The 13,223-nt window shown below is 42.5% G+C and overlaps 1 protein-coding gene across 3 annotated transcripts in view; it reads right to left on the bottom strand.

Moving 5' to 3' along the window:
• The window catches only part of LOC144195314 (uncharacterized), a 40,600-nt gene that overhangs the window by 20,760 nt on the left and 6,617 nt on the right, over positions 1 to 13,223 (bottom strand). For 2 of the 3 annotated variants that reach the window (XM_077714858.1, XM_077714859.1), the window contains exons 2-5: positions 4,173 to 4,315; positions 3,896 to 4,047; positions 1,976 to 2,129; positions 1,096 to 1,249 (exon numbers count right to left, since the gene is read on the bottom strand). In XM_077714858.1, the coding sequence (XP_077570984.1) occupies positions 1,096 to 1,249; positions 1,976 to 2,129; positions 3,896 to 4,047; positions 4,173 to 4,315 (603 nt within the window). Of the gene's footprint in view, positions 1 to 1,095; positions 1,250 to 1,975; positions 2,130 to 3,895; positions 4,048 to 4,172; positions 4,316 to 11,414; positions 11,519 to 13,223 lie in introns of those variants that run through there. The other variant, XM_077714860.1, reaches the window with a different exon arrangement.

Here is a 13,223-nt window from a genome sequence, read left to right as displayed (position 1 = left end):
GGAGGTGCTGCTGGTGCTTGCCGGGCTGCAACAGGAGAGTTGGGTGCTTGTGTGCTTTGAAGCCCCCTGCTGGCCTCTTTGTTGTTGCTGATCGGGTGATATGACAGTTTAGGAGAATCTAGGCAAGGAAGATGATCAGCTCCAGACTACTGAGAGACTGTGCATACCTTGTGGACTTCTTGTGTGTGGCTCCAGTTTTTTACCTAGGTCTACAATGTCTTCTGTGTCTGTGCTTGCTACTGTCTTGCTACTGTAACCAAGGGAATTTCACGAATACGGAATGAAATAAAGTTATAATCTAATCTAATGTGCGCAAAGGGAAATTCATTCGCAACAAAACAGACAATGCAAGGGTTTGTACTCCTCAGCCTTTTTCAATGTAGGCCGCGTCATTCTACTTCTGCAGTGGAGTTCTTCTTCTTCGGTGTGTCATTCTTCTTCTTCGGTGTGTCATTCTTCTTCTGCCTTGCATTTCTTCTTCTTTGGTGCTGAGTGGCACCCAATTCAGCTCCAAAGAAGAAGCTGAACCATGATTTCCACTATTTTTCATCCCCACTTTTCCGGTTACAATTTCAGTGTGAATTCTGACTTCTTTTTTTTTTAAACTTAATATAAAATCTGCAATGTATTGAAGCCGTGGAAGTTGAAGCCGCAAAGTGGTTAATAATCATAATAATGATAAATAGTTCAGATTATGCTTGCTTTTTCTTTTTGCTATTGTCATCCGTGCACCATCCACGATTTTGTCTTGAGTTGTCGCCCACCACAAACGCCGGTCTGCGAGAAAATACGAAGAGCTTTACAGGTCCGCGGTGACAGAAAGGTTTGGGACCGCTGATTTAGTGTGTTCAATAAGCCTACCCTGCAGTTTTTGGGGTGTGGGCGGAAACTGGAGTACAAGGAGAAAACCTACATGAGCCGGGGAGAACATCCAAACACCACATAATGAGAACCACTGACCCCGGAACTGTCAGGCCGGCACGCGAACCACTTTGATGCGGCGCCGCCCAGTTATGAGATAAAATCACATATCGAACTACCCGCTGGATTATCAAGTATTATATATTCGGATTTGGCACGGGGACGAACACTCACCCTGAGATCAACTTGGCCCCCGTCTGTTTGGAGAGTCCCTTCTTGAGCCAGCTGATGGATGGCGGAGGCTCGCCCGATGCCTCACATTGCAGAGATGCCCGGTCCCCCAGTGCCACCGTTAGGGCGCGTGGCCACAAGGTTACTAAAGGCGCAGCTAGGCGGAAAAAAATGTGAACAACACCGGAATCGGTTTTAGGAAAGGTTAGTCCTGCATGAAATCCAACTAAAGAGGGGTCTTTAAAGATATGCGGTACATGCATGAATGATGCTGTGTTGGTTCCCACCTGATCAGGACAGATTTTCTAATGCCAATAACATTTTTCAGACGAATTATGCAATTGAATATGCATAATTTCTCTCTGGTGGCTCACTTCCTGTTATTTTTTATGCATTTACAGGTCACGTCGTGTTGATTTTGGAAAATTCAGAGTTCCTTTTTTGATTGAACATATGTATGAGTGTGAGCGGGAAATGGTTGTCCATCTTTTTGTGTCCTGCGATTGGCTGGCCACTGATTCAGGTTGTCCACTGCGTGGTGCCCATTGTTAGCTGGGATAGGCTCCCACACCCCTTAATATTTAAGTAAAAATCGATATGAATAAATAAATGTTGAAATAGAAGCCTTTGAATGACACATCCAATCATGTATTTTCATTGTGGATGTGTATGTTTATTACATTTTCTCTCCCCTAGTCCTCCATATACAACAACCCTCCCAACCAATCACATATGTGCAATTTAACCCTTTTCCGGGCATCGTTGGACTCATTAGCTGTGACGGACGGCGGTAAAATGTAATTAATTTGAACTGGGAAGAGCCAATGAATAAAATGATTGCACGTCTAGCGCTGTCAACGGCACCGAAACAAGCATTTATTACCAAGGACAGTGAGTTTAGCCGGCCTGCTCCTCCTGCTGATATTCAGCAAAAGGTTGATGGTCTGGCAAATATATATGCCGTCGTCTGCCAAGCTCACATTGACCAAACGAAGAGTTCCTGACGTTTTTTTCTGCCAGCCGCCGCCGTATTCCCCCTGAAATGCACATACAAAAAACATTAATCATTGTATTGTTAAATTCCAGGCCCCTGCAGCATTTAGTGTAGTCTGCGGAAGTCATGCTTCGTGGTACGTTGTCAGAAAAAATTTACTGTTTTTTTTTCAAAAATAGAGAGGATTTTTTTTACATATGACCCAAAATCAACATAAAATGACCCAAAAATGAAAGGAAGTAATCCAAGTTCAACAGGAAGTGGCCTGTAGATGCCCCAATATAATTATGAAGTGACATCAGAAAAACTGCAAGCGAGCAAGAAATGTCCCAAAAGAAACAAAAAATTGGCAATTCATGTAGCAAAAAGTGACCCCATATTAACATTAAGTGACCCAATATAAGAAATCTAAGAAATACTCGAGAATAGATGAGGTGAACCTAAAATTAATAAAAAGTGACCCCATATTAACATTAAGTGACCCAATATAAGAAATCCAAGAAATACTCGAGAATAGACGAGGTGAACATAAATTCAACATGATTGACACAAAATAAAAGGAAGTAATCCAAAATTAACCGGAAATGAACCTAAATTCAGCAAAAAATGACCCCATATTAACATCAAGTGACCCAAGGTAAGAAATATAAGAAATACTCGAGAATAGACACAAGGTGAACCTAATATCAACATGATTGACTCAAAATAACAGGAAATGATCCAAAATCAACAGAAAGTGACCTGAAAATGCTCCTATATTAACATGAGAAGACCCAAATTCAAGTTAGTCATCAAGAAATCCCCAGAAACAACACGAAGTGACCCAAAATTAGCAATAAGTGAGCAAGAAATGCCTCAAACTCTAGAGATAACGATAAATAAATGAACAGAAAGAGAACTAAATCAAGAAATCGTGACACAGAAATGGCCCCAAATAAACAGGAAATGACCCGAAACGCGATGAAGAATATTAACAGGATGTTAAGGATTTATCATGTCATGTCCTTGTTATTCTAAATGAATGTTGTTATCTGTAACTAGTTATTCTAAATGAATGTTATTATCAGTAACTTGTTATTCTAAATGAAAGTTGTTATCTGTAACTTGTTATTCAAAATGAATGTTGTTATCTGTAACTTGTTATTCTAAATGAATGTTGTTATCAGTAACGGGCCGCACGCCGAGGTTGAAAAACTTGTACACACACACGACCGGGGGCGGGGCGAGCGCGTCTCCTAAATGTTCTTCGGCTAGATAGTCGGTCGGCCAATTAATCGTTCGGCTAATTCTACGTTCGGCCTGATGCCCCTTCGGCGAGTTGTCCGTCAGCCAGATGTAAATCGGCTAAATGTCTTTCTGCAAGTAGACCGTGCGCCGTTTCTTCTGGGTACTCCAGTTTCCTCCCGCATTCCAAATACAAGCAAGGTAGGCTGATTGGACACTCTAAAATAATTCCCCTGGGTATGAGTCTGAGTGTGCATGGTTGTCTGCCTCCTTGTGCCCTCGAATCAGCTGGCCAGCAATTCAAAATATCCCCGCCTCTGGCCCGAAGTCAGCTAGGTTTGGCTGCAGACCCCGCAACATTAGTGAGGATAAAGTGGTTCAGAAAATGAGATATGTTGTAAGTGAACTTTAACTGCCATTGACGGCACTAGATGGACGATCCATTTGAGTTGATTTCAGGGAACGAGTCAAAAATGTTTTAATAGTAGGTGGTCAATGGAAAATTGGAGCGCTTTAACAACAGTGTACCCTAGTTGGCCCCCCGAAGGAAACCAAAACTACAAAAATGAGTTTGATGTTCTGTACCTGGGTTTGTATGCCCGATGTGACCAAGCTTCCATCTTTGATCCAGATGATCATGGCAGGGGACGAACTTTCGCCAGAAATGCAGTGGAAGGAGGCCTCCTCTCCTTCTTTTACTCTTTGATCTCCTGGGCTGAAGAAGACCTCCTCGAGACCTGATAAAACACCAACCATCCTTTCACATCTAAGTAAAACGATGTTGGAACTACAATCGGGAAGACGGCATCACACCACACATTGGGGGATTGGCCGCTTTGGCTGAGGATGCAACTGAACTCACCCAGCCAGGATGAGACTACCATGCTGAACAGGGTAACTAAGAAGAGGCTGCCAAGCTTTTGTGGGGGGTGGACCGGCATCCTATTGCTGAACTCCACTGAAGGCGACAGAAAAGCCATCCATGGCTTCAGCCATTTTGCACACCTTCAAAAATAATTCAACAATGTTGTTTAACCGATGGCAGCCGTTGATCAAATGGATATAGTAGTTCAGGTGTGTGTGGATGTATATACATATACATACATATTACTATTTCTGCAAATGTGTGTGTAAGGGTGCATGTGTGTGCGTGTTATTGTTTATTTAAAGCAAACATTTTCAGCTTATCTTTTTCCAGGTCAATGGCTGCACGTAGCTAAAGTCTCGGAACGCATTAAGCTCGTACTAAGAATGAATAAAAACCCTTGATTTTGGAGTGCATTCTCAAAGACAACCTACAGTGGCACCTCGACATTTGAGCACCCCGTCATACGAGCAATTCAAAATACGAGTAAAATTTCGAGCAAATGATTATCTCTAGATAGGAGACACATTTTGAGACACGAGAAAGCCAGGTGACCAAGACATGAGAGGCTGTTTATGATTTTAGCACACTGTTTTTTTTTTGCCGCATCTCTTTCGTGTATAACAGATATCTACGAGCACTGATTGGAGCGTTGCATTTTTTTTCAATGTTTTTTTTTCCCGTCACGCGAATGACGGAGCGATCACTATTACGAGGAGTATATATTACTTCTCGTTGGCAAGTGGTCGTGCATTATCCTATCATGGGGACATTTTTGTGCATCATTTTCTGAATATTTTGAAGGGAATACAAAAGCAAACAGCCCATCGATAGTTAATGTCAGGTTGGAGGCGGGGCAAACAGAGCCAACCCAGCCGGGAGAAGAAAGGTGTTAGGAGTAGCCTGCTATTGTTTTTCCCGACTCTTGTTCGTCCCTCCTGCCTTGCTGTTGTGTTTGCGCACCTGCACGTGATTCGGAATTAGTCTCTGATGTGTCAATTTAAACCCCACTGAGTTTAATGTCATTGTTGGATCATCTGCTTAAATTCCCTTACAATGCATCCAACTCCACGTTACCCGGTTTGGTTTCGCGTATCGTTTCCTGAGTCCTTATTTTGTAAGGTCCCTCCCAAGTTATTAAAGTTTTGGTTATGAACACTCTTTGCTCCCTCCTCACCTGCTTCCATACGACTGAGTCCTAATTCCCCATACCTCGCCTCGACGTCTCCCGTGGATGTAACAAAAGGTATAAAAATGTCAAATAAAATTAGAATTAAGTTTAATGTAAAGTTCAATTCCAATTAATTTTAAGTGTGTCTGCATCATAATACAAATTAATTTACATTTTTTATGTCATATTACATTTTTACGGTACACGCAAACCAGCCAGACCAATAATTCCCTGCTTTTCCGTAGCACAATGACAAAGACAAACATTGGATGCACAAACGGTCCAAAGCAAAACGGTGCCATGAAGGGTAGTGCGAAGAAAAGGCATATGATGACAATCGATTTTAAGCACAGAATAATCGAAAAACGTGTGTGTGATTGAGCTGGCTTGCCAATAGGTTTATGTGTGTAAGTTTATGTTCTCTTACGAGCGCATCCGTGAAGTCTCTCTCTCTCTCCCCCGTTGTACTGAATAATTGGATGGATGATGAGTTCCATAATTGATAAGAAAGTGGAAGCTGGGATGATGTGTAAGTGAACATGAGTGGATGAATGATAACCGAGTCAATTTAGGAGTAGGGAGATGGATGGAAGATAGTAAGTGAACACATGAGTAAGTGGATGATGGTGGATAAATAAACACATTCATGCTTCTACTGACGAATGTCTCTAGGTATGAAATTTTCAACTTACGAAAGCTTTTTATATGCAAATGAGTGGCACGAGATATGAAAATAATCCAAGTTACGAAGTCCAATAAAGTCCCAAAAAGTGACAGCATTTCCTTGTCTGTTATTTTATTAATAAAATATTGTCGCGGATGCATTGATTCTCACTTTAGAACCTCGCTACACTGCACTGGGCTCTCATTGGCTACAATGTTCCCCAATTTTTTGTTTGTCTGGGCAGAAAGAAAACCTCCCTGAGCACAGTGAGTACCAGTGTGAGCAACATCATCATTCCTCGCTAAGGGCACACACCAGTATTACACCTGCCATAAGCAGGTGCATGTCTACTACACATAAATGATTTAGTAATAATAAAATGTAATAATTAATATCTATGAATGGTCGGCGGAGGAGTGGTTTGCGCGTCGGCCTCACAGCTCTGGGGTCCTGGGTTCAAATCCAAGTCGGTCCACCTGTGTTGAATTTGCATATTCTCCCTGGGCCTGCGTGTGTTTTGTCTGACTACTCAGTTTTCCTCCCACAACCCAAAAAGATGCATTGTAGGCACCCTAAAATTGCCCCGAGTTATGGGTCTGAGTGTGCATGGCTGTCCGATACAGCCCCCTCCCCTGGCCCAAAGTCAACAGGGATAGGCTCCTTGCCCAAAGTCAGCAGGGATAGACTCCTGGCCCAAAGTCAGCAGTGATAGGCTCAGGCACCCCCGCACGTGATAAAATGGATAAAGCGGTTCAGAAAATGAATGAAAAAATATTTATGAATAAAATATCTTCATGAATGCCATTAGAATATGCACAAATCCAACTTAAATTTTACCTTATTTTAGACATCTGTCCTCACTTCTCATTCTCGTTCAAATGACTTTTCTGCTGAACGTGTCACTTGAGATAGTCAAGTTTCCATTTATATGCAATATTCTTCCATGATTTTGCTTTGCTTTATTTAATAAGGGATAGCACATATTAATGAATATATTTATATTCATTCTAAGGAATATATATTTAAGATCATCACATCATAGGCGCCGTTCACCGCGGCTACTTGTTGCAGTAGCTCCCTAAACCCTCAATCGTATTCTGTGCTTTTACAGCTTTTTACAGCTTTTTTTATCCTTTATTTTTATGTTTTATTGTCTCTTAATATTTTACTTGTTACTTTACTTTATATATTATATTTGATACTTTAATGTTCTAAAACTTTACTTTCAAGACTCTACTCCAAGACTCAAGCAGTGCGGGAGGCAGTCTTTGATCTATTAGTTTAGTTTATCTTTTCAAATTCAAATTTCAAATTTTGGACATTACATTTTTTACCCACTCAGCCATGCCTGCGCTGTTTTAAACAAAGGATCAGCTGTTAGCGCTACACAACACCTGGCATTCCCTGGACTTGGACCACTCCACGGAGTTAAAGAGGAAGAGAAGAGAATGCAGAGTTGGACGAAAATGTCTGGAGAGAAAGTGACGCAGACCCAGCTTTCCATCTTTTGTTATGGGGAACGTAAGATCTCTCCTCAATAAGATGGAAGAGCTAACGGCGCTTACCAAACAACAACAACAATATCGGAGAATCTGTATTACGTGCTTCACGGAGACCTGGCTGAATGAGCTAATACCAAACTCTCTCCTCTCCTTGGATGGCTTTCAGCTGGTGAGGGCGGACAGAGATGCTAAGGAAAAAGGTAGGAAGAAAGGTGGGGGACTAGCTGTTTTTATTAATAGTAGATGGTGCAGTCCCGGTACTCGGAACATTTGGTTGCCGGACGTTTATGTCAAGAGCGGCTCTTTTGCCCCTCCTGGCTTGACGTCATTTCATTGCAGCTGTGTTCAATTGCTTGTTTACGTCCTGAGTTATTTAAGTGCTACAGTAGTGTTAGTCATGGGGGGATGATGCAAGATGGCGCCGTTCAAGCGGGAGCCTGTGGCAGTATCTCTGCACCAAGGGTGTCAGACCGTTATGTTTTTCATGTTTTACAGCCCTTCTATCTTTTTTGTAATTACATTTTAATATTTCCTAATACATTCCTTTTTACTTTACTTTGTACTTTATACTTTTTACTTTATTGTTTTTACAACTTTCCTTGTTCTGTTGGCCTGGCATCTTTCGGCCACTTCTTTTTTTTTGGGGGGGGGGGCATGCCTACACTGTCACACACATGGAACTAGCTGTTACAATACGCAGCAGAAGGAGCAACACCTCGGTACCACCAGAGGTCTGGAGCTGGACAAAAGTGCTGGGAGAAGAGGCAACGCTTCTGACCAACCATTCCATCGTGGGATGGGATGGAAGAGCTGTCGGCCCCTAGCAGCAACGGAAACGAGGTGTTCTGCCCTGCTGCTGTTTTTTTCAGCTTCAGACTACTGAGTAACTGCGGATAAGCTTGCAAGACCGACTCTGCATATTCTCCACCTCGGTCACAGTCTGCAGAAGTTCCCCATCTCGTGGAAGACTTCCTGTGTGTGGTTCCAGTTTTTGTCCAACTTTACAAGGTCTTTTGACTCCGATTCAGTTACCGCAACCAAAATGGCGCTGTCTAAGCGGCAGCCGGCGGCCACGGTAGCTCTGTCCACTCTTGTTCGTTTTGCGTTTTGCTGCTTTTATTTTTAATGATTTGATGATTCCATTTACTTTGATTTGCTTTGTACTTTGTGCTTTGCTGTTCTGTGGGGTTCCAGTTTTTGTCCAACTTTACAACGTCTTTTTGAGTCCGATTCAGTTACCGCAACCAAAATGGCGCTGTTTCAGTGGCAGCCGGCGGCCACGGTAGCTCTGTCCACTCTGATTTGATGATTCCATTTACTTTGATTTGCTTTGTACTTTGTGCTTTTGCTTTGCAGTTCTGTCTAATCTTTCTACTGCCACAATGTAATTTCCCGAATACGGGATGAATAAAGTTATCCAATCCAATCCAATCAACTTCGGGTTATGATGACGTAACTTCCTGCACGCTACGCCGAGACATAGCCTACGGCGCTACATGGTATATTACTACATGCTTCGTTTCAGTTGCTTTTGGGATAGTCGAGCCCATGTTTGTTTTTTGTAAACTTTGTTTGAGTTATTAAAACCAATCCACCATGAGAACAGATCGATCCGACCACGGGACGCCAGCCACGCTCGCGCCGACACGCTTGTCGACGCCAGCCATCCTCTTTGAAGCCCCCCGACCACATGGTTTTAATCTGAAACCCTTCAAAATCATGTGGAGAGTTTATAATGGACACGCAGTGGGGTAGGCATCTCAGGGACGTATTTGCAACACAGGAATCCCGTAGAGCATATTCTGATCCTCCACCCACCCCTACGCCCTCCCACCACTCAGCCCGTCGCACTGGGCTGCCAGCACAGTTAAGTCATGATACCCAGGTGCCGACACCCACAGTTAATCCGTTCTGCCAAGCACCGTTCTGCCAAGCACCGTTCTGCCAAGCACCGTTCTGCCAAGCATCGTTCTGCAAAGCACCATTCTGCCAAGCACCATTCTGCCAAGCACCGTTCTGCCAAGCACCGTTCTGCTAAGCACCGTTCTGCCAAGCACAGTTCTCTCAAGCAGTGTTCTGCCAAGCACCGTTCTGCCAAGCACCGTTCTGCCAAGCACCGTTCTGCCAAGCACCGTTCTGCCAAGCACCGCTCTGCCAAGCACCGTTCTGCCAAGCACCATTCTGCCAAGCACCGTTCTTCCAAGCACCATTCTGCTAAGCACCGTTCTGCCAAGCACCGTTCTGCCAAGCACCGTTCTCTCAAGTACCGTTCTGCCGCGTAAACAGCGCCATCATGGGGAAAGGGGTAAAATAAATAAATAAATAAATTATTGAATAAAGCAATTTTATTTACTGCACGCCATATGATTGCTACTGCGCAGAGAAGACAAGAGTAGTGTGCAAGTGCGCATGCGCTTAGCTTAAAGGGAACATTGATTGGCTGTCTCACAACAACCACTATCTATGCTTCAATATTCTCTCTAATTTACTTTTGACCTTTATCGTCACGGAGTTATGACAGTGTTTTTTCTTAAATTTTTCCAAGTGTGGACAAAGCAGCTGCTTCTGTTTTTATCATCATGCCTCCCAAGAAAATTACCAGTGTGAATGAAAAGAAGTGGTAAGCATGGAGGACAATGACGAGTTTGTCGAGGGGCATAAAAACAAACTCCATGAGAACACTCAGCAAGAAAGCGGACGAGGAGGAAGCAGTGAGCATTCCAGCAGCAAAAATTGAAGAAATGCTGGAGAAATTTCACAAACTTTTTCTCATCATAGAAAAAAAATCCAGAAAACCGTTCATGAGTTGTGCAATCGCCCACTTTGATGATTTGATGACGTTTGTCCATTGCATTAAAGTAGCTTTATTAAAATTTGTCAAAGGCAATAATCGTCTTTGGATAGTTGTTTTTTCAAAACGTCCGCCAACCAGCACTGCAGAAGGGCAACTTAAATCCAAACAGGTATGAACAAGTAGCGGCTAATAAAATGGGTGAAAAATTTAATTTCAAACAAATCATAAAATGTTCATGTTTGTTGTTAACTAATGTTGTCAACATTGTTGTTTAAATTGTTAAGGCTGTGTTTATTAAATGTGTTCTTGTGTTTGTTTGTGATATTTCTAAGCTAGCTTTCTCTTGTTCCCATGTTTCAACATGGGTAAATTTTGTGTACTTGTTATTTATTTTAAAACATTATTAAATAATTTCATAATCATTTTCTTTCATTTTTGTGTTTCTCACATTTTAAAGGGTTTAGTTGGTAGTTGTGTGAGGAGTGGGGAACGAATTAGAGAATTTACGTTTAAAGTACTGCTCTACTTAAGAAATCTTCAACTTATAAAAACGTTCTGGAACCAATTAATTTCGTAAGTAGAGGTATGGCTGGGCAAGTAAGTGGATGGATAGATGATATAAGTGGGTAAATACATCAGTATAAATTGATGGATGGAGTAAATTTAACTGAACCTTTTGAGCAATAAGTGCATCTGTAATGGGCGGAAAATGAGTAAGTGAACAACTGAGGAAGTAGAAGGATGGATAATGAGTGAACACGTGGATAGACGGATTAAAGGTTGTTTAGTGAGTGAACTAATGAATAAATTGTTGGATAAAACAAACACATCTGTAATGAGTGGGGTCCATACATACCAGTAGACGGGTGCAAGCATAATGGGGTAAGCATGAAGACATCATTAGGTAAATGAATAAACCGGGATGAAGTAGCGAGACGAATGGGCAATAGAAAAATGCGTGGGTGAATGCATAATGAAGGCAGCACCTTCTAAAACAGCATTCGGTGACTCACAAGACAAGTGTGCTCAAGAGCCTGCAAGTCACCGAGTGTTTATTTTAGCATTGGTCATCTTAATAAATAAAGTCGATATGTATTTCAATACTTACTAATTTCTGATAACGTTCCCGTGTGTGTGTGTGTCCGCTCTTGATGTACTCTCTCATTGAGACCGTGCCAATAAACAGCTGCCGCACATGAATCCCAAAGCCCCCCCCCCCCCACTCCCCTTCACCCCCCCCCCCCCCCCCCCCCCACACACACACACACACACACAACTGTGGGTGCTCATTGAAAGCCAACAGCGAATGAAGAAGCAAGTTTTGGAAGTGATCTTGTGTACACCTAGAAAAATAAAAAGTTGAAACAAAATGTTAAAAGATGTGGTATATCAGTTCGAAGGAAAATACACTTTAAAATAAATCAGTCACTTCCAATTTTCATCTGAGAGGGGCCCTGGACAGGACATATTTCAGAATCCTTAGCCCAGTTACAGAAGTGTTCAGGTTCATCACATTTATAGATGTAACAATTTTAAAGAAGGAAGAAATATTTCAAAAGAATTGTTTGTCACACTGGTCTGTGTCGCCACCTTGAAAATGGAGATGGCCGCTGATTTGTTTTGCATAATAGCATGGAAATTGGAAGCACAAATGCAGCCATTTGTATGGGATTCTGCCGCCCCAGTGTGAATTTTAATTAAAGAGGAACAAAGGTAAAACACGACACGCTAGCTCAGCCTGAAGACGACATCAAACGAAGTGGCTTCAACCAAAACAGCAGATGCTCAATCTCTAGTAGTGAGTAATAGTAACAATGACTACAGTTAAAACTATAAGATGCAATTTTCGGGAAAGTTATGTAGGGATGCTTTTATTTCTTTTACATTTTGGATCATTTTCAGATGACTTCGTTCTCAACTCATCAATGCGCATCCTTGCAAGCGTTGCGGGAATTACTGGAGCTTATCACAGTTGACTATATAATAATAGGCAGACTACACACTACACTGGTCGCCAGTCAGCTGTTAGGCACACAGAGAGATAGACAACCATACTATGTATGATCCTCCCATCATTCCTCCTCCACATGGTCTTTTTAATAATGTTTTAATGGAAATTTGTGAAATAATTTTCCCTGTAGTTTTTTATATGTCTGGGCATACAGATAAACTCCCTCAGCACACTGACCACTGTGAGGAGTTTGCATGTTCTACCCGGGCCGGCGTGGGTTTCCCCGGGTACTCTAGTTTCCTCCCACATTCCAAAAACATGCATGGTAGGCTGATTGGACACTCTAAATTGCCCCTAAGTATGAGTGTGAGTGTGCATGGTTGTACGTCTCCTTGTGTTCTGCGATCGGCTGGCGACCAATCCAGGGTGTCTCCTGCCTCTGCCATGGACTCAGCTGGGATAGGCTCCAGCACCCCCTGCAACCGTAGTGAGGGTAAAGCGGTTCAGAAAATGAGATGAGTTTAGAGATCCTCTACTCCAATCTAATGACTGATTGTTCTTAGAACTTTGCGGGACTCCGTGAACCACGTCACCACCCAGCAGCGAGATCAGTAAGTGTTGCAACTCTCTTTTACATAGTTACTTAAAATGCGATTTTTTTAATGGCACGGGACTAGAGGAATCTATTCAGGGTGTCCCTTGCCTCTGGACCGTAAACAGATGGGATTGGCTCCAGCACCCCCGACCCTAATGAGGATAAAACGATTCAGAAAATGAGATGAGATGATGGACTAGAGCACAGGTGTCAAAGTGGCGGCCCGGGGGCCAAATCTGGCGCGCTGCATCATTTTGTGCGGCCCGAGAGGGTAAATAATGAGTGCCGATTTTCTGTTAGGATTAAATCAAAATGAAGAGTAGAGATGTATATCAAATTTCCTGATTTTCCTCCTTTTAAAAGAAATTATT

This window comes from Stigmatopora nigra, chromosome 4 (genome assembly GCF_051989575.1).
Source record: "Stigmatopora nigra isolate UIUO_SnigA chromosome 4, RoL_Snig_1.1, whole genome shotgun sequence".
Classification (NCBI taxonomy): domain Eukaryota; kingdom Metazoa; phylum Chordata; class Actinopteri; order Syngnathiformes; family Syngnathidae; genus Stigmatopora; species Stigmatopora nigra.
Note: the sequence above shows the minus strand (reverse complement) of the source record. Positions and strands in the feature narration are given on the sequence as shown.